This window comes from Stegastes partitus, unplaced genomic scaffold (assembly GCF_000690725.1).
Source record: "Stegastes partitus isolate 25-593 unplaced genomic scaffold, Stegastes_partitus-1.0.2 Scaffold1550, whole genome shotgun sequence".
NCBI classification, from domain to species: domain Eukaryota; kingdom Metazoa; phylum Chordata; class Actinopteri; family Pomacentridae; genus Stegastes; species Stegastes partitus.
In genome coordinates this window covers 56273-75816 of record NW_007579281.1, presented here as the reverse complement: position 1 = coordinate 75816, position 19544 = coordinate 56273, and the positions used below count along the sequence as shown (strand labels likewise).

Below are 19544 nucleotides of genomic sequence, written 5' to 3'. Positions count from 1 at the left end.
AATGCATCGAACGTGTCGACAGGTTCTGAGCCTGTTAGCTGAAGTCATTCTGGTGGATCTAAATGCAGATGTCACTTTGATCCTCTGAAGCTCCTGCCATCTGTGCCCCAACAGTGAACCCTCTTTCAAAGATCTGTTGATACAAAATCTGAATATACACATTTTTATACACGTCACAGAGCATGACTGGATGTTTTTGCTCGTTTGCCACTTATTTATCCAAGTTTTTCCTCTAACATGTCACCTGTCTGTAACACAAGAGGTCAATCAGAAAGTATGTTTTCTTGTTTCTGGGGGTGTTTCCCCCCTAATTTAGACGAACTCCATTGTTTAAGGCTGTTCTGAGTAGTTTTACTGGATGCGGTTCGTTCATTAGCTCAAACACGCTGATGTGCATTCTAAATATTTCTGCGATCTTTGCAGACAAACCGCTAAACGGAGGGAAACGCAGCGCTGCACGTGTAGAAGAACACCGCGGGCGGGATGGATGGATGGATGTTTTTATGTAATGGAACAAAGCTCACACTTTCCTAACGCTGTTATTCTGCTTGGCTGGACGGCGACCCGGGACGGAGGCGAGTCCAGAGGAGCTTCACTTCCGATACATCCCTCCCACACAGCCATTCACAAATGTGCTCGCCCAGGAAACAAATGGAGCACAAGTCACATATTGTGTTCTTCATCGCTCAGAAGGATTCGTGTGTTTATTTATCGGCTCAAACTGCAGAAATTATGATGTGATTGGGTTCAGTCAGTAGAAATCCTCCTCAGAGCTGATGTAGGGACGTAATAGTGAATATTTAACCAACTCCTCGTGCAGCAGGTGGATAACAATGGAGTAATGTGGCGTAAATGTATTGTATGTATGTAGCAGGTTTTGTGTTTAATCCTGACGTACTGCTCTGATTTTATGCCTTCACAGTTTGGTTTGGGTCCTATAGTTTCTTTTTGAACATCTGTTCTGATGAACATCCCATAAATGTCAAAATAAATAGATGTATACATGACAAGAAATGTATAATTTGCTCTTTATATCTCATAAAAAGCTTCTTGTAATTGCCAAATATGTTCCAGCATTTCATAATCTGGACTTCTAATTTTGCTAGATGAACTCCATCAGCACCTTTTCTGGGCACCAACATGGTGGTCTGGACAGGGAACCTTTCAGCGATGAGGGATTTTTATCTATAACAAGATCCCAGTTTGTCCAAATCTACAAAATAGTTTCAAAAACTTTGCATTCAGTGGGTAACAAGTCAGGAAATATCTACACATACAGATTCACCATTTTTTCAGTATTAGTAACACCTGTAATTAAAAATGTTGGATATTCTGGCTTTCTTCAGTTTTTCCAAAATAAATAATTCTAATAAAAACAAGGAAGATATTCATATTCAAGCTTAAAGCCACAGCATGTCTTTAAAAACACTTTATCCCACATGGTTCATTTAGAAAATTGCCAAAAAAGTAGTGTGCAGTAACTAGATGCTGTAAAAAAACAAAAACAAAAAAATTCTGTGCCCCTTGATGCAACCATGAAGCCATCGGTGACTCAGCTGTGAGCAACAGTCAGCAGACAAAAATTCAGGGACTTTTCAGATGAACTGCAGGCAGTGTTTACTCAGAGTATAGAAACTAATTTAAAGCGCAAGTTGTAAATATTAAATATTATAATATTCTGTTTTGGAAAAATGTTGTACATGTCGATTCCAGATTTTTTTCAATTTTTCTAAAAATAAAAAATCAAATACAGTCAACTTATGTTTTTGTTTTTATATGATTTAAGGCATTAATAATGATCTTATATTCAACAGAAGACATTTCTGAGTTCTCTCTCCTTCTTCTGTTTCCATACAGGTGCAGGACTTTACATCGCAGTGAAAAATGAGCCCACAGTGATCCAATCTGTGACGGGAGCGGTCTTGGAGTCGAGAGGGTTAATTGATTAATTGATCTTTTGTGTCAGAAACAGCCTCACACACACACGTACAGGTGTGTAATAGATTACAGTGATTAATGGACTAAACCTGCCTTTCTTCTGATGGAGTTAAATAATTCAGCCCCCTGAAAATTTCACTTTCAAATGGACCCGGTATCATCTCGTGACATTAAATTCCATATTAAAACATGAATAATTTAGAAAGGCCATCGTGACTGATGTTATTTTGAGTCCTCTGCTTTATTTGTTTTATTTATAGACGGTCTCATCTCTTTATTTCCACGTAGCGGCCTGCCTGCTGCTGCAGTAATATTAATGGCTTTACCAGCAGGGATACTATCTTTATCCCCTGTTCTGACCGGCCCGGCGTCGTGCGGCGCCAGCGTGAGTCCGGGCCCAGCTGGGACGGGCGGATGCTGAACAGATTGGGGACCAGCAGGCCAAAGGGTGGAGGGCCCCACCGTCAGGTAAGATAAGCAGAAGGAGGCCCGTCTCCGCTCGGGTTGGAGGGAGGCCCAGAGAACGTTTGGATGGAACCGGCCCGGGCCTTAAAATAGCACCAACATGTTGGGTTGGAAGCAGCACCGGTCCAACCTGCAGCACGCTAATGGCTGTAATGTGGTTTGAGGTACTTGAGTTTTTCCATTTCGTGCTACTTTAGACTTCCACCGTTGGACATTTCAGGGGAAATATTGGACTTTTTACTGCCGGACGTTTATCTGACAGCTTTAGTTACTGCTGAGATTAAAAACTGGACACAACGGATCACATAACGAGCTTTTAAAATACCGTTAAAGACAAGAACACTGGGTGGACGTCTGGATGTTTTTTTCATGCTAAACTTCTCCCTAATTTCAATAATTATTCCAATTATCCAACGTAGACTAAATTAGAAAACAGATTTGTCTTTTTTCTTCTTTTCTCTCGTGTCCCTGAATATAAAACTGGACATAAAGTAGTTGAAACCTGCAGCAGCTCCAACAGTAACCTGCTGCTGAAACACTGATGCTTCACCGTTAATAATCTAACAATAAGTCAGTCAGAGGACTTTTCTGCAGTACTTTAGCTCTACTTAGGTGCTAATACTTGCATGATTGCGTGAAGGATTTTGATGCGTTGGTTGTTGAGCTGTGATACGTTTACACTCGACTTATTGGACCAAAGCGCAGAAACATCGACAAACTCTTTGACATGATAGTTTGGACTCGACTCAGCTACAGAAGTTCAACCTCTTTATGTTGGACCAGTTCAGAAGAGGTGTTTGTTTGTTTGTTCGTCCCGCCACCAGAAATGATGGACTAATCCAGGAAGACCATCGATGTCATTAAAATAACACCAGAGATCGACCAACCAGTTGACGTGGACACTAAAGATCTAAAGGTTTTGTTGCTGTTGGAATCGATTTTGACAATTGTGACAACACATTTACTCCATTAGCAAACCAGCTAATGCTACAATGCTATCTGATCGATGTCGGCTTTTGTGATAAATTCATTTTATACTACGCCTGTTTTCCAAAATTCTTCAGTGAAAATAACTTTATTTCTTTGTTTGTGTTGTGATGTGTCGCTCTGCTTTTATTAAACATAAAAATACAAATTATTATTTTTAATTTTAAGATTTTTGCACCATAATTCATCAATCTGTCGGGCCTGTTGACATTTCGACAAGAAAAGAAAAGATTCTGTTTAAAATACGTTGTAACGCTATAAAATACTTCTAATTGTTATAAAATATGTCTTAACGATATAAAATACGTTCTAACATTATACAATACGTCTTAACACTATAAAATATGCCTTAACGTTTTAAAATACATCAAAACGTTATAAAATATGCCCTAAAAGTTAGAAACTATGTCTTAACGTTAGAAAATTCGACTTAACGTTATGAAATACATATTAACGACATAAAATAATTCTTAATCTTTAACGTTATAAAATATAAAATACATCTTTAAGTTATAAAATATTTCCTAATGCTACAAAAAAACGTCTTAACGATATAAACTAGCGTCAGAAATCTGTTGAAATGCGACCAATTTTAATCTGTTTTATTTATCTGTTCCATTCGTATTTTTAAACTTGTCTTTATGGTTTGACCTCGATTTTCTTTACTCCACTTGTTAGTTTCCTCACTTTTGGTTCTTTCATGATTTTATCTGTCGTTCAGTGGTCTTCCTGATTATCCTTCTTTTCTTATTTGCTCTGTCTGTACAGCACTTTGAGAACTCTGTTTTTAGAAGGTGCTACATAAATAAAGTTACAATTATTAGTTTATGGTGTGTCGAGACTGATTTTGGACACAGATCTGGTCTTTTTCTCACCTTCCCGGACACGTTGCGTGGGATTGGCAGCACTAAAACATGCTCACTCTAATGGCTGCAGTGCGACAACATGGAACACAGGACGACACAGACGCTGTGACTGATGTGCTTCTACACTGGACCGAGCTGATGCGCTTCGACCTGGAACCACGACGCCACAGTGCCAAGCCATTCCTCCTGCACACTTCGGCTTCACCCAAGTGTGACCAAGGAAGCGACAGAAGCAGACGAACACACGGAAGCAGGACATCATCTCCGGCAATGAGGTGAGGGTGGGAGGAAGTGGGAGGAAGTGGGGGGACAGCGGGTTTTGGTTTCTCACATTGTTGGAGCGCAGAGACACTCGTCCTCCACAGCGAGCGCAGAATTTGGTCTGGCAGTAGGAGCAGAGGTGGCCGCAGCCGTCGGCGAACTTGGTCTTGCGGCAGATTCCGCACGTCGGCGCGTCGTCCTTCTGCTGCGTCTGCTGGCGTCGCGTCTCGGCGCCGATGCGACGCACTTCCTGTTTGTAGCTCTCGAACTGCTGGTGCAGCGTTCTGACGGGAAGAGGAGGCAAAAGACGGAGGTTAGCGTCACATCGAGAACTTGACAAACATGAAAACTGGCCAAAAACATACAAGCAGGAACGTCTGAATAAGTGAATGATGTTTTACAATAAATGCACACATTTCAATAAATCTAGCACCACTCGAACGGTCCCTTTCAAAATAAAAAAAATCATAGACGCAATTCAGTGAAACTTCAGCTGAGTTTCGCCTCCTCCTGCTTTCCTGCGATGGAAATAACTCAAGTGTGAATCGCAAATCAGGCCAAGTGAAAACACCCACAACGTTTGTCTCGACAGGAAAGTCAGAGGAGGGCTGCATTAGCATTAGCATTAGCATTAGCACGGCGGGTACACAGGAACTTTAATTAGAGGTCGATTCATTTACAGGTTTGCAGCCAGTTGGGGTGTTTGAGGTTTGGTTAAAGACTCAGGAAGTGTACAAACTTTATGCTAACAGTGACATTTAGCATTCACACTTCTGCCAAAGTTACACCGTTTATCAGAGCCAGACGCTGTAAAAGCAGAGCTTTCCAGTGACTACTCATGTGTTGTTCTACCGGAGAACTTAACAAAACCAAGCATGAAATCATGACACTGCGTAAAACCAAAAACAACTGGTCAGATTTTCAAAGTTTCAACAACTTTCAAGAAAAAAACCCCAAATCTAACCTTAAAATGATGACATTACACAATTTATCAGAGCCAGAAAATGTAGTAACAGAACTTTCCAGTGGCCTTTAACCACTAGAAAACAAATCCAAGCTTAAAATTATGACATTTCATCAAAAAAACTTCATCACTTCTATCTTGTGTTTAAAAAAAATAAAAATAAACCATTTACTTCAACCACCAACTATTTCGAATAATCAATAGGAGTATTTTTTAAAGAAGAAAAGCCTAAATTCTCTCATTGCAGCTTCTTAAATGTAAATATTTTCTGGTTTCTTTCGTCCGATATGAAGCAAACTGTAAACCTTTAGGACCTCATCAAGGTGCCCAAGCTGAAGACACCATGCTGGGTTTTGGGAAACACTGACCGATTTTTTTCACCTTTTTTTGTTAACATTTTATAGAACAAAGAACTCACTGATTTTAAAAAAGCGTTGGTAGTGCTAGACGATGAGCTGCTAGATCGCCATGGTAACCGATGAGAGTTTGGGATTTAGACCTGGTACAAAAAAGGCACCAACTCTTCCCACCGCATTAAGGTTTTTTTTTTGTCCGCAAACCTGTTCAGCTTTGTGTTAATAATCCCACCGGACGAAGTCGTGCAGGTACAGCAAACAAACTATATGTTGCCACGGGAACCTACACTAATTCAGCTGGTGATGTTCTTTAATTATTGGTCCCAATTTGCTGCTAACTTCCGATTTCCTGATTAATGTATTGGTATTTACCAATCAGTAACATTAATTTCACTTTGATTTGGCCAAAAACGGAAGTGATTTCCAAGTTTCTTTCATTAAGAGACAGACCTAAATCCACTGTTTGATGTTTAAATACATGGTGTTTAAAGTTTAAAACCTCTAATACGCAGGTTTTATTCCAGATATAATGACTCCAACAGTTATACAAGCGTTCTTCTCTTGTATTACCTGCAACAACAGCACTTTTTACCATAATGAACTGCTCTTAGCGCTCTATTAAAACAACCTGCGTCTCTCGACTTAAGTAGGAGGCACGTAGACGATCTATGTTGTGCAGAGAAAGAGTTAAACGATGCAACACGAAGCGCCTGAAAAAGAAAACCTGGTTATAAAAAAAGTTGAAAACCAACATTGTCTCTGACTCAGGTTTGAGGTTTTGTTAAGCCGGCTAACGCAAAGAAAGCCCGACTTTGTTGAACTGGCTTCATTCCATCTTCTCGACTCAAAGAGCAGCACCTGATGTGTAAAATTTATCTTTTTACTCTAATTTCATTTGCAGTGGCCAGCTACGTTGGTGTGTCATGTTTTTAGCTGTAGTCTCTTCTGTTGCTAAGCTAACGTTAGCTAACCACACGACACTGCCAAATAAATGATTAAATCCTCACATTCTCTTTTGCCATCCAGTTTCTTGGTTTATTCCTTCATATAATATGATGAATCCACCTGAAATGAAGAATCTGACAAGATGCTGTGTTCATGGGAGAGAAAAAAACTACAATCTTCTGCATGTTTTCTACAAACTACAAATCCCAGCAGCAGTAGCAGCAGTCAGACACTCCGCTGTTACCTGGATCTACTGAAAGCAGACACGTCCTCCTGCATGTCAGCCGCCGAGCAAACGGGTCCAAAACATAACAGCTGATCTGCAGCCAGAACATTCCTCCGGTAGCAATAATCAAACAGGTAGGGGTCGTCCGCCATGACCTGCCCACGTCCAGGAACAAAAAACTCAAGCCTCCCCTAAAAGTGTAAAAGGTGCAACGGAGCGTCTTCAGCGCAGCTTTTCCTTCAGTGTGCAGCAGCAAAGTGACACCATGAACGGTTTGAACAGGGAGGAGGCTGACGGAGCCGCGACACTCGGCCAATCGGGTGGAGGGAAGACGGTGATCCTGTGACGTGAAACACTCGATGACTTTGATTTATTTTTATACTGACGTCAAGGAAACAACCTCTGCGTTCAAAATAAAGAGGTTTTCTTACATTTCAGACTCTTATATTCACTCTCAGGTCTGATTATTGGTCATACTTTATGTTTAAAGGTGTTTCCTGATAAACTCTCTACACCAGAATCTGCTTTTAAATGTTTTTTTCAAAAGTTATTTGCATCAAAAGGCTTTTTTTCAGTTAATTTTCTTTTAATATTGATGTCTACGTTTATTCCAAGCTGTCGAGGTAAACTATATTTTAATCTTTAACCTTTATTTAACTCTAAATTAGCTTACTGTTTTGATTTTTGTCATTTTTGTGTCTCTTTGTAGTAGTTTGTGTCTTTTTGTGGTGGTTTTCTATCTTCTTGTGTGTTTTTTTTGGAGCTTCTGTGGTCATTGTGGTGATTTTTGTATATTTTTTGTCTTTTTTATCATTTTTGTGTCTGTTTCTACAGTTTTTTTGTGGTGGTTTTCTATTTTTTAGTATTTTTTTGTGGAGCTTTTGTGTTTCTTTGTGGTAGTTTTGTATAATTCCATGTTTTTTTGTGACTTTTGTTGGTGGTTTTGTGTCTTTTTGTCATTTTTGTGCCTCTTTGTGGTGGTTTTCTATCTTTTTGTGTGTCTTTTTTTGGAGCTTCCGTGTTTCTTAGTGGTGATTTTTGTAACTTTTGTGTTTTTTTTACTGTTTTTTCATCTTTGGTGGTGTTTTTGTAACTTTTTATTTCTCTTTCTGGTGGGTTTTGTGTCTCTTATTGGTGGATTTTGTATATTTTTATGTGTTTTTTTGGGACTTTTGGTGGTGGTTTTGTTTTTTGTTGTTTTCATTTTTATGTCTCTGTCTGGTGTTTTATTTTTTCTTTTGTGGTGATTTTGTGTCTTGTTGTCTATCATGAAAGTATTGATAAAATTGCAAAAACAGACTTGATTTTTTATTTTTTCCCCCCATTTTAAAATCTGCTTCATCTTCAAATGATGAAGACAATAAACTTATTCAGTCATATAATATATACATTATTTTGAAATATGCTGTTGTGTGGGATCAGTACTTGTACTTTTGGAACTTTAAGCACATTTTGAAGCTCATGCTTTTGTACTTAAAGAAAACCTTGAATGCAGGACTTGTGATGATGTATTTCTACACTGTGGTTTTGTTACTATGATTGAGGTATAATATCTGAGTTCTTCTTGAGCTTGAATGAGGAAAAAAACACTTTGTGCAGGTATAACAGACACTCAGATCCTAAGAATCTAAATCTGAAAACATGCACGCTGTGGCTTTAAATCCGCCTGAGCCACGGTTCTGGACGAACCCGGACTCTGTCTCAGATGGAAAAACGGCAGCGACGTCACCAGCGTGACCCGTGACCCCGAGCAGCTATATATCCTGCCGACGGGAGTCCAGGGGCTGAGCCGGGCCCGGGCGCCATGGGAACAGCTGTCAGAAACAGAGGGTGCACAGCCGGTCGTCATGGTAACGCGGCGGCGTCGAGCGCCGGGTGTCAGCGGGTGTCAGCGCACCAGCTGTTACTGTTCTTAGAGCTGCGGTTTCATCAGCGTTTCGCCGGTAAAGCTGCACGAAACGTTAAAATAAATCGGAGGCCTGAATCGGAGCCGTTTGGTCGTCGGCTCGCCTTCCTGCACGCACACACCAAACACACCGCAGAAGTTTGGTTTTTAAACAGGGTTCAGCTGAACAATTTACTGTTTTACCACTATTCTACAGGTTTTTGGTACTATTTGATGAAAATGTAAACATGAAGGATTGAAAAATGGTAAATCAGTTGATAATTCTGTATTTTTTTGTGTCTCTTTCTATTAGTTTTATATCTTTATTGTGAGTGGGTTTTTTTTTTTGTCTCTTTATGGTTGTTTTGTGCGTCTTTCCAGTGGGTTTGCATCACCTTCTGTCATTTTTGTGTCTCTCTGTGTTGTTGTTGTGGTAATTTTGTGTTTCCTCGTTGTGGTTTTGTATCTTTTGTCATTTTTGTGTTTCTTTGTGGTGGCTTTGTATATTTTTATGGGTTTTTTGTGACTTTTGCTGGTGGTTTTGTGTATTTTTGTCATTTTTGTGTCTCTTTCTGGTTGGTTTTGTGTTTCTTTGTGGTGGTTTTCTGTTTCTTTGCGTTTCTTTGTGGTGGTTTTGTATGTTTTTTTAAATGTTTTTTTGTGACTTTTGGTGGTGGTCTTGGATCTTTTTGTCGCTCTCTGTTGGTTTTGTGTCTCTCTCATCATTTTGTGTCTCTTCCTGGTGGTTTTGTTCCTACTTGTGGTAGTTTTGTATATATTTATGGCTTTTTCAACTCTTTTTCTGGTTGTTTGCCTGTTTCTGTGTGCGTGTTGTTGTGTCTTTACTGACAGCCTACATGTAGTGGTGGAAGGAAACACATATCTGACTCCCAAAACTGAAAACCAAAGATTGAGGCACAACAAACTGTGGGCCAGAAAATCAGAACAACGAGCTGAAAGATGCTACAACGCTCCACAGAGCTGAGTTTGGACTCCTCAGACTCATCATCTGATGTTACGTTTACTGATTAAAGCAGCTTTAGGAGCTCAGAGTTCAGACACCAGACGAGCGCTACAACTGCAGACTTTCACAGTGAATCAACGCTGACGTCGGTGTGGGATGGAAACATGGGAAAGCGGCAGACTGACACACTACATGCAGTTACACACAACTCTGCTGGACGCATGGACACGTGTCAAACACGCATGAAGCATCCAGACGACGTGACGCCACATCAAAACCCAAACTTAATGCTCTTCAAACACAATTTCCCCTGAAACACTTGAGCTAAAGTTCAACTTTAACTAACACGCGAGAGACCAAACGGATCCGAGAAGAGACGTCCTCTCAGGTGAGGACGAGCTCTCTGTGTTCACTCCACCGTGTGTTCATCGATTACATGCCTGAGCCTGAAGCCTCTCCGGGGGTCGGCCATCATGACGGCGCATGCAGGTGGTGAAGTGAAGCATCAGAAAATACTGCACCTCTCTACTCGTGTAGAGAAGAGAGCTATGAACAGATTTGTGATGTTTGTTTTCGTCGTAAATTAACCAATTTTTACGAAACCTTTGAGCCAGCTTTAATCCCACCTAGATGTGCAGGATGTTTAACTACAGCGACACACGCAGGCAATTTACAAACACACTAATGCACAGCAGATCTTTTGCTGAGCAGCTTTAATGAATCCTCACAGAAGAAGTGTTGGTTTCATGTCATTTTTGAGTTTACCACATCTGTAAATAAGAACTGTAATTATTGCTGCGTCCCATTTATGTTACTAGGCTGCTATGAAGAAGAAGAAGGCATCTTTAGACATATCTATAGGTGGGTTTAGAAAGCATGTTAACTTTATTAAAATTACCCGAATCATGTTATTTAGTAGAACAAGAACCGGAAAAACTGAAAGAACTGGTAATGTTTCCTTGGAAAACAACCAAATCTAAGTTTTAAATCGGAATATTTTTTTTATCACAAGCACATTAAAAAAATAACCTCAAATTAAATCGTCTGCACTAAACAGATTCTGTAAGAAAATAAATAAATAAACAAACAAATAAATAAATAAATAAAATAAAAATTTTAAAAAATTAAAAAAAATTCTGCGCTCCTCAACGTAACTGTGAAGCCGTCAGTGACTCAGCTGTGACCAACAGCGACGCCACAAAAATTCCAGGAGTTTTTCGGTTGAACTGCAGGCTGTTCACACAGAGCCCAGAGGAGACAAATAAGAAGTGCAAATAGTTAAATATCTATCGTGTGCAGATGTTTTTTCAGTCTTGGCATCACCTGTGAGCACTTGCTGCCTGCAAATGTTGCTTCCAGGTGTTTTCAATTAAAAATTCAACTCAACTTCCATTTTTCTTTTTCTATTTTTAGGATTTGTGGCATAACGACTGTTATTCTGCACAGAAGACAGTTCTGAGTTCTCTCTCCTCCGTCGTGGTTGTTCTGTTTCCATAGAGATGCAGGACTTTATGTTGCAGAGTAAAAAATGAGCCCACAGTGAGTAAAAAAAATGTGGCAGGAGCAAAAACAAAATGCTCAGAAAGTGCTCAGGGTCCAGTGGGTTAAACATGTACAGAAAGGAATTTTATAAAACCATTTTCTGACACCATGATTTCCATTTTTACTAAATATCGGTTCCAAACATCCGTTATCTGTCTCAGTGATCACTAATAATCCACATCGGCAATGAAAACACCATATCGGTCCATTCCTCGGGGGCATGTCTGAGGTTTAATATGGTTTTGCTGCTGACTACGTCTCAACAAACTGCTTGGAGTTCAGAGAGTTAAGCTGAGAAGCACCAAAATGAGCGTTACAACATTGTACTCTGACCTAATTAGTGAGTTTGGAGGTATAATCCATCACGCTGCTCCACACAGACAATAAGAAGCTCTGTGTGTTACTAACTATAACGCGGTTAGCATGTGGCCGTGGAGGGCGGCGGCCGGAGGGGATGTCCGAGTGTCTGCTCTGTGGAGCTCAGCAGCAGCAGCCAGATGTGGGCTATTCCAGCTTTGGCCTTGTCAAAACAACAAGCGTGTGCAAATGAGCACGCATGCAAACACAAACAATGACACGGACAGAAAGAAGCGCGTGCACACGTGTGGGTTTGCCTTCGCCTCGAGCCAAGGACTCCCTCTTCCTCCTCCTCCTCCTCCTCCCTCCACCAGTCGCCGGTGTTGAGTTGTTAATTAGCGCCGCTATGAATACGCCGCTCGGGGAGGAGGAGGCTCCGCGCGAGTGGAGGGCAGCACTATTTCTGTCTCGTCAGCTGATTCGCGGCGACGCCTCGATGAAAACTTGTTCTTAGCCGGAGGAGGCTCAAGGAGTCAAGAGGCGTCACTGAGGTGGAGGCAGCTTCTACCTGTGGAGGTTCAACAGTGTGGACGAGATGTCCAGGAGGCTCAGGAAGGTCTGAATGGAGGAGAGCGACAGAGGACGAAGGGGCTCCGTTGATACTAGATACGATCAGCTGTGTGCGATCCAGGGAGGAGCACGCTCGGATGAACTTTTGTTGTGTTTTTTTTTGTCATGGCAGTTTGTGTTTGATGCATTGAAAAGAAATGTTTTAATCAAACAGTTTTTATCGCCGTCATCCAGGCCAAATGAAGGACAACACGATGCTACAGAGCTAACTTAGCTAATGAAATACCTATTGTCTGTTGGCTTTTACACTAGCCAACTAGTTAGCATGCTAAAAAATTCAGTCAGCATTAGCACAGACAAACACACTGTTTAATCCATTTCTTACACCTTATTTCCACATAGCTGAGTCAGCGCAACTCCATTTGTTCCCATGACAACCAAAAGAAAATGTTCTTCCCATTTTTACATGATGTAGCTTAGATGCTATTAGCTTAGCGACTATGCCAAATGAGAGATTCAACTGAAGTGGACGAGACAAAGTCAAAAGTAGCCAAAGACATGCTTATTTACATTTGGCTATGTAGCTCACCAGTTAGCATGCTAACAATTCAGTATCAGTTAGCATTAGCACAGATAAACACCCTGTGCAGTTTCTCATGTCTGGTTTTCACATGACTCAGCTAAACTCTAGTTATGCTCTTGTTGTGAAACTCCATTTTTTTTTTCGTTTTTACATATTGTTCTTGTTCTACTGCTCAACCCAAATGAGGCTAGCTAATAACATGCCTATTGTCTTTTAGGATGGGTAACTAGCATGCTAACAACTTGAGTTAGCATTAGCATCGGATAAACAGTGTTTAGTCGGATTCTTATGTCTCATTTCTACAAAGTTTAGTCACAGAACTCAACACAACTTTAGGTTCTGACCTAAAAGAGAAGTCCAGTAGCTTTTACTGAGGCTCCTAGTGTTATCCTGACCTAAATAGCTGAAGACTTACATGCTCGCTTGACAATATCTGTATATATTTTCACATTTGGATCTAGCATATACTGCGAATATTACAATTACAATTTCATTTTGCAGACGCTTTTATCCAAAGCGACATTTCTGAGAGTAGATCACATTCATGCACCAATGGCGACAGAGCTGCCTGCCATTAGGAGCAACTTTTTGGGTTCAGTGTCTTGCCCAAGGACACTTCGACTGTGGAGGGGCCGGGGATCGAACCGCCAACCTTGCAATTAGCGGACAACCCGCTCTACCACCTGAGCCCCAGCCGCCATATATGCCATCCATCTAACTCTCTCAGCTCATCCATTTGAATATTAACTGATATCAGACCAACAGATGATGGATAATAGACCTGGATCCCTTCATCCATGATACAGATGTCTGCACATAACTCTTTATCCATCATCTATCATGGATGAAGATAGATGAAGAAATATCCATATATATCCATCGTCTTTTTACAGATCTCTTTGCATCCATGATAGATAATAGACATCTGGCTGAGGGATGGATCTACAAACACCCTCCATCCACTGTATACGGGTAGAATTGCTTAAAACGGACTTAAATGCTCTAAAACTGACTTTTATTGCTAATTTTACAACTGAGCATCCATCCGTTTCCCCAAATCCGTTGAAGTTTAGCAAAATCGGTCAATCCTGGGAACAAACTTTGAGTTCTGAAACAGAAATCTGTGTATTGTTGTACAGAAACATGAATAATCTGACACAACGCACACAATAATTCAAGCTCTCCACAAGCTAGCGACCGGGGAAGATAACAGACATGTTGACACATGCTGCAGAGGTAAAAAAAAGAAAAAGAAGAGAGGATTCGGGGAAACAGAGAGGTAACAAAACAGAAACAGGAAGGCAGGAAGAAGAGGAGATGAGCCTGTAACACAGAGAATCCCAGAAGTCCTCCCATCTCAGAAAGAGATGGATCGACAAACTGCCGTCTACAGGGAGGAGGAGGGCGAGGAGGAGGAGGAGGAGGAAGGAGAACAAGTGAAAAAGCAAAAAGGATGAACAAAAAGAGCCAAGACGGAAACAAGCGTGGGCCAGAGACCAGCGGAGGAGAGGAGCCGATGCATCCGGAGCCGCTCTATAAATACCACTCGAGAAGAGGATGATGGAAGGAGGATGGAGACAGGGTGATGGAAAGAGGAAGGAGTGTTAGAAAGAACGCTTTACTGGAAATGAAGAATAAATCCTTTAAAAAAAAAAAAAAAAAAATCAGTGTGAAAGTGCTGAAAAGAAGCGAGAAGAGCAACAGATGGGCGCTCGAGCAAATGCAAACATCTTCTTTGTTTTCTTGTTTGCCTCCACGACGACTTTTACATATTTGGCTCCCTCCACTGTCAAAAGGCTATAAAGTGGCGCTAGTGTCACAATGCTAGCAGAAATAAAACACCCAGATGGCCACTGTGTGTCTATCTATAGGGCGGCAATTTCTCAAACAATCTGGTCAATCCTCGCTGGCTTGATGGGGTTTGATTCCCAGCTGTCATTCTCTCCAGCATCCAGCGCTGCAGCCTCACGCTGCCTTAGTCACATAAACCTGCTGCTTTAGCACACAGCTTCAGGGCAGCCGGGCCTCACAAAACAAAATCTGGCTTCGATGTCATTTATTTTTAAGAAGACTTCAGGGTGTAGCGGCTTCAGGAGTCTGCATGCCGATCCCCAAATGTATATCCCCGAAACAATAAACACAAAATATAGAAAGATAAATATTTCAATAATGTTTCCTCCGTTCTTTTCCACCTACGCCTCTGCTTGGAGAGTTGGTAAGTCAGTGGAGGTGCAGAATGATGATATAGTGCCTATAAAAACTATTCACCGCACTCAGAAGTTTTCCCCTTTTATTGCTTTTCAACACTGAATCGTTGAAAGATTCTTTCACGTCAAAGTGAAAACAGTTGTACGCACAGTCTCACCAATGTTTGGTATGTTAATGAGGCAGCTAGCTAGCTATCGTTTGTCAGTAAAGCCAGTAGCGTAGCAGATAGCAAAGTTAGCGTGTTGGTGGATTAATTATTGGCTATTAAGTGTTGACTTTAGGCGACGGTGTCACCTAGCTGATGAGACGCAAAGCTAGAAAGTAATAAACAATGTCCTTGTTTGCCCACGTTACTCCTGCTTATTGAAACTGTTAGCCACATTTTCCAGCTAGCAAACTATGCAGCTACTTTGACAGCTTGTCAGTTGCATGCAAGCTAATCTGTTAGCATCTCACCCCTTCTACATTGAGGGCCTAACCAATGCTAGTATTATGTATTTAAACTGTTACAGCTCGTTAGCCACGTTACACAGCTAGCAGACTATGTAGCTACTTTGACAGCTTGTCAGTTGCATGCAAGCTAATCAATTAGCATCTCACCCCTTCTACATTATATCATTAAAAAGGGTCAAACCAGTGCTAGTATTATCTATAAAACCTGTTACAGCTTATCAAAATCGTTAGCACATTACACAGCTAGCAAAACACGCAGCTACTTTCACAGCTCGTCAGATGAATAGAAGCTAATGTGTTAGCATCTAGCTCATTCCCCTCTCTACATTTTATTATTAATAGGAGTCCAATCAAAGCTAACGTTACGTAAATAAACTCTTATTTACACTCCGTTTAATGCAACAACCATCACATCACTTGTGCTTTGTGTAATTGTTAGCTACATTACCCAGTAGCTACTTTTTGCAGTTGAGTCGAAGCTAATGTGTTAGCATCAAAGCCCATTCTCCCTCTACATTACAGCAATAACAGGACTCTAACTAATGCTAACGTTAAGTGTGCAAACATTTGAGGCCTTGCAGTTTGTTATCTAAAGCAAACAATTCCTGTAACTGCATTTACAAAAGGAAGCTAAAAATGTAAAAATCTGGTTTTCCACCGAACACTGAACGTTTATAGCAGAGGCGCTAATTATGCCTCGACTGTTTCTGACTTTTTTGAATCTGACAAGGAACAAAAGCATTTCTGATTGACGTTAAATCCATCTAAATAATGGTTAGGGAGCGATCCGTAGCGTGAACTTTAGCTTAGCTAGCTTGAAGGAGCAGAGACGTAACACATGTTGCCATGAACTCATCTTGCTATACCTAAATATAAATTTATCGATTGCTAATGTTAAGCTATTTAAAGAATAAAACGTGCAATGCAAATTAGCTTGGTTCCAGTTAATGTGTATGTGTTTGCATATATGCTGGTGGATATATAGACATTAGTGTATTTTACTTCACAAAATCAGCCTCCAGCATCAGTTCCACTCTGGTTTTGTGTGTCATTTGTCCACATGTTCTTTACAAAGGAGGCTGAATAAAAACACTGGTCCACGCAGCATGCAGGCGTGATGACGGAGGTTAAACGGACTCTATCAGGTTCTATCACCAGTATTTCAGCTCGTCCCGTCCCTCAGCCGGCAGCAGCCGACCGCAGCGGCTCTCCCATATCCAGCGCTTGGATGTTGATAACTCTCTTATTGATGTTGTGAGTGTTTTACCCATATTTATGGAGCAGAGTGCTTTTTTGGCATGGACTCCTGGTGGTGTGCGAGCGCCTATCACTCCATCTCCCTCCTCCTCCTGGTGCATTTATATTTTCTCCCTTTTCCATTTATATCCCTCTAACTCTCCCTCCATTTCCTATCTCATATCTTCAGGGCTGGATATGGGATTCCACTCTGTCAGAGGCCAGTAATTGATAAAAAATGGCCTCTACAATTCACTTTGCATCGTGCTCCTGTCTCCGTCTCGGCCTCTTAAACACTCGCAGATACACAAATCACACGAGCAGGACCTCTGACTTCGCCGGGTGACGTTTAAGCCACGACGACTCTCGTTGTGGAGTAATTATGAGGCGACCAGTAATCCCCTCACTTTATCCCGGCATCCTCTGCCCTGCTGCACCCCACCCCCTCCGTCGTAGTCTTCCCGTCCACGCTTGGTTTCCTGAATCCACCTCTGCTGCCTCCTCACAGAGAAAAAGCTCAGAATGGAAGCAACTTTGAGTTTGTTTTTTTCTCGACTTTCTGCTACCTTCAGTAGTTTAACCTGTGAACCTGTGGGGATGAGTTAATGCACTACAGGGTGGAGCAGGTTCTGGTTTAGAAGGTCCAACTGAAGCCACTTGATTGGATGCAGCAGGTTTCATGATTTCAAACCTCCTTTAGTCTCAGGATGGACGAGAAAGATGTGATGATGGAGAAGCCAAAGCTGCCAAAATTGTTCTAGTTTAACAGTTTTAGATGCTCATTTTTAGAGCAGTTTGTCCTCATATTTGTTTAATTCTACATAATAAAGACTAAAATCATGAAAAAAGACTCATTTACATGTTAACTTCTTTAAAAAGTCGGCCAAAATCTGTATTTTTAACAATGTTTAACCATAAAATTAAGCAATCTGACTGCGTTTAAATCATAAAAATGTGTAATTATTTCACATATATTTGCTGTTATTAGAACAGGCAACGTATAAGAACTTAAAAATCGTAATGGTTCATTTTTTGAACTGTTGTTTTACAAATTATTCCTGTTTGTTCAATTACAGATATTATCTACAGCTTGAAAAAAGTACTAGTTTACATGTTGACTGTGAATAAAACCCCCACTTTAATTCATCCTTTTACAGTATGTAATCATAAAATGGCATTTAATTTCAATCAGCTAAAAACAGCATTGTTTTACAGATATTTTCAGTTATTTTTAACCGGTTTTTTAATGTTACAGTATTCCATAATATCTCTATAATAATAATAATAATAATACTGTAGGGTCTTAATATTTATATTAGTTAGCTAAGTTCAGTAGTTAATAATCTTGTATGTTCTTAGCTATGTTATTATATTAGGCTATTCTCTGTGGGCTGAATATGTACTGTAGTCAGGCAAAGTAGTATTTAATGTACATTTTGAAGGTTTTTAATCCCTAAAACATAAATTATTAAACTAAAATCAAACCACTGACAACACTGCTGGGTCTCTATTGACTTCTATTTAGACTTCTTATGTTGGTTTCAGAGCTGCAGGGTGGCTCAGTGGCTAGCATCGCTGCCTCACAGCTAGAAAGTCGTCGGTTCACGTCCCAGTGACGACACCCGGGATCTTTCTGCGTGGAGTTTGCATGTTCTCCCCGTGCAGCGTGGGTTCTCTCTGGGTTCTCTGGCTTCCTCCCACACAGTCCAGAAACATGTTGAGGTTAATTGGTGATTGTAAATTGTCTGTAGGTGTGAATGGGGGCGTGAATAGATTCCAGCCCTCTACAACCCTCGTGAGGATTAAGCAGTGTATAGATGATGGATGGATGTTGGTTTTATAACACCAACTCAAATTTCTTTTTTATACTGGAAGGCACATTTGATGCAACAACTTTAAATCGTTAATGATAAAAAACACTGACTTGACGTATCTCATCTCATTTATGTTGCATGTTTGGGATCTTATTTATTTATTTGTTTGAATTTGTTGTCATTATTTGTCTGATTTGACATTTATGTGACTGTAAAGCAGCTCTGTTTATGGAAAGTGTGACATAAATAAAGTTGCTGTTATCATCATAAACATTGACAGTATGTGCGTGTAATTCCTCTGGCTGCCAGTAGGGGGAGACACGAGCTCCACACTGCAGCTTTCAGTAAGCAGAGACACTTTTGGTGTGACGGCTGATCCCACACAGCGCCGCGATACAACCTCATCGCTTCCTGCGACCGCAAACACAGACAGAGATGGAGGCCGAGGATGTAGAGAGCCCCGGTCAGCCCCAGCACAATGCATTCTCATGAAAGTTTAATGCCGGGGAGGTCTGGGAGCACTAAAGAGGCCACTCACTCAGGTCTCTCACTCTCAACACACTCAGAGTCCCACCCAGCCTCCATCTCCTCCAAACCTGCCTCTATCTCTGCCGCTAATGATTAACCAGATCTCAAATCTGCACAGCTGAATCAACACCAAGACACCGGGCCGTCCACAAACCAGCCAGTCGGCTGTTCAGTCGGTTACGGAGCTGAAATGTGGTTTCAAAGGAGCATTTGTAGAGCTGCACCGATTCATCAGTGGCAGGTTTGGTTCTGCATGAAGGAATGTTTCTCCTGAAAAGGTCTAAGGCTCAAAGAGAATTGTAGAATTGAAATCTATGCATGCTGAGGGCTTCATTCACTCAATAATAAAGGGCATTTTTGTTCATCAAATGGTCAGAAAGCACCGAAAAATGCAAAGATTTCTGTTAAATAAACCCGGAAATATACTTCTGTGTTGAATTTGTGTCACGAGCATTT

The 19544-nt window shown here is 40.9% G+C and overlaps 1 protein-coding gene across 1 annotated transcript in view; it reads right to left on the bottom strand.

Annotated features, from left to right (window-relative positions):
• The window catches only part of rims1b (regulating synaptic membrane exocytosis 1b), a 94849-nt gene that overhangs the window by 64154 nt on the left and 11151 nt on the right, over positions 1-19544 (bottom strand). Inside the window, 2 exon segments of the mRNA XM_008300500.1 lie at positions 4588-4819; positions 11833-11878. Coding sequence (XP_008298722.1) covers positions 4588-4819; positions 11833-11878 — 278 coding nt within the window.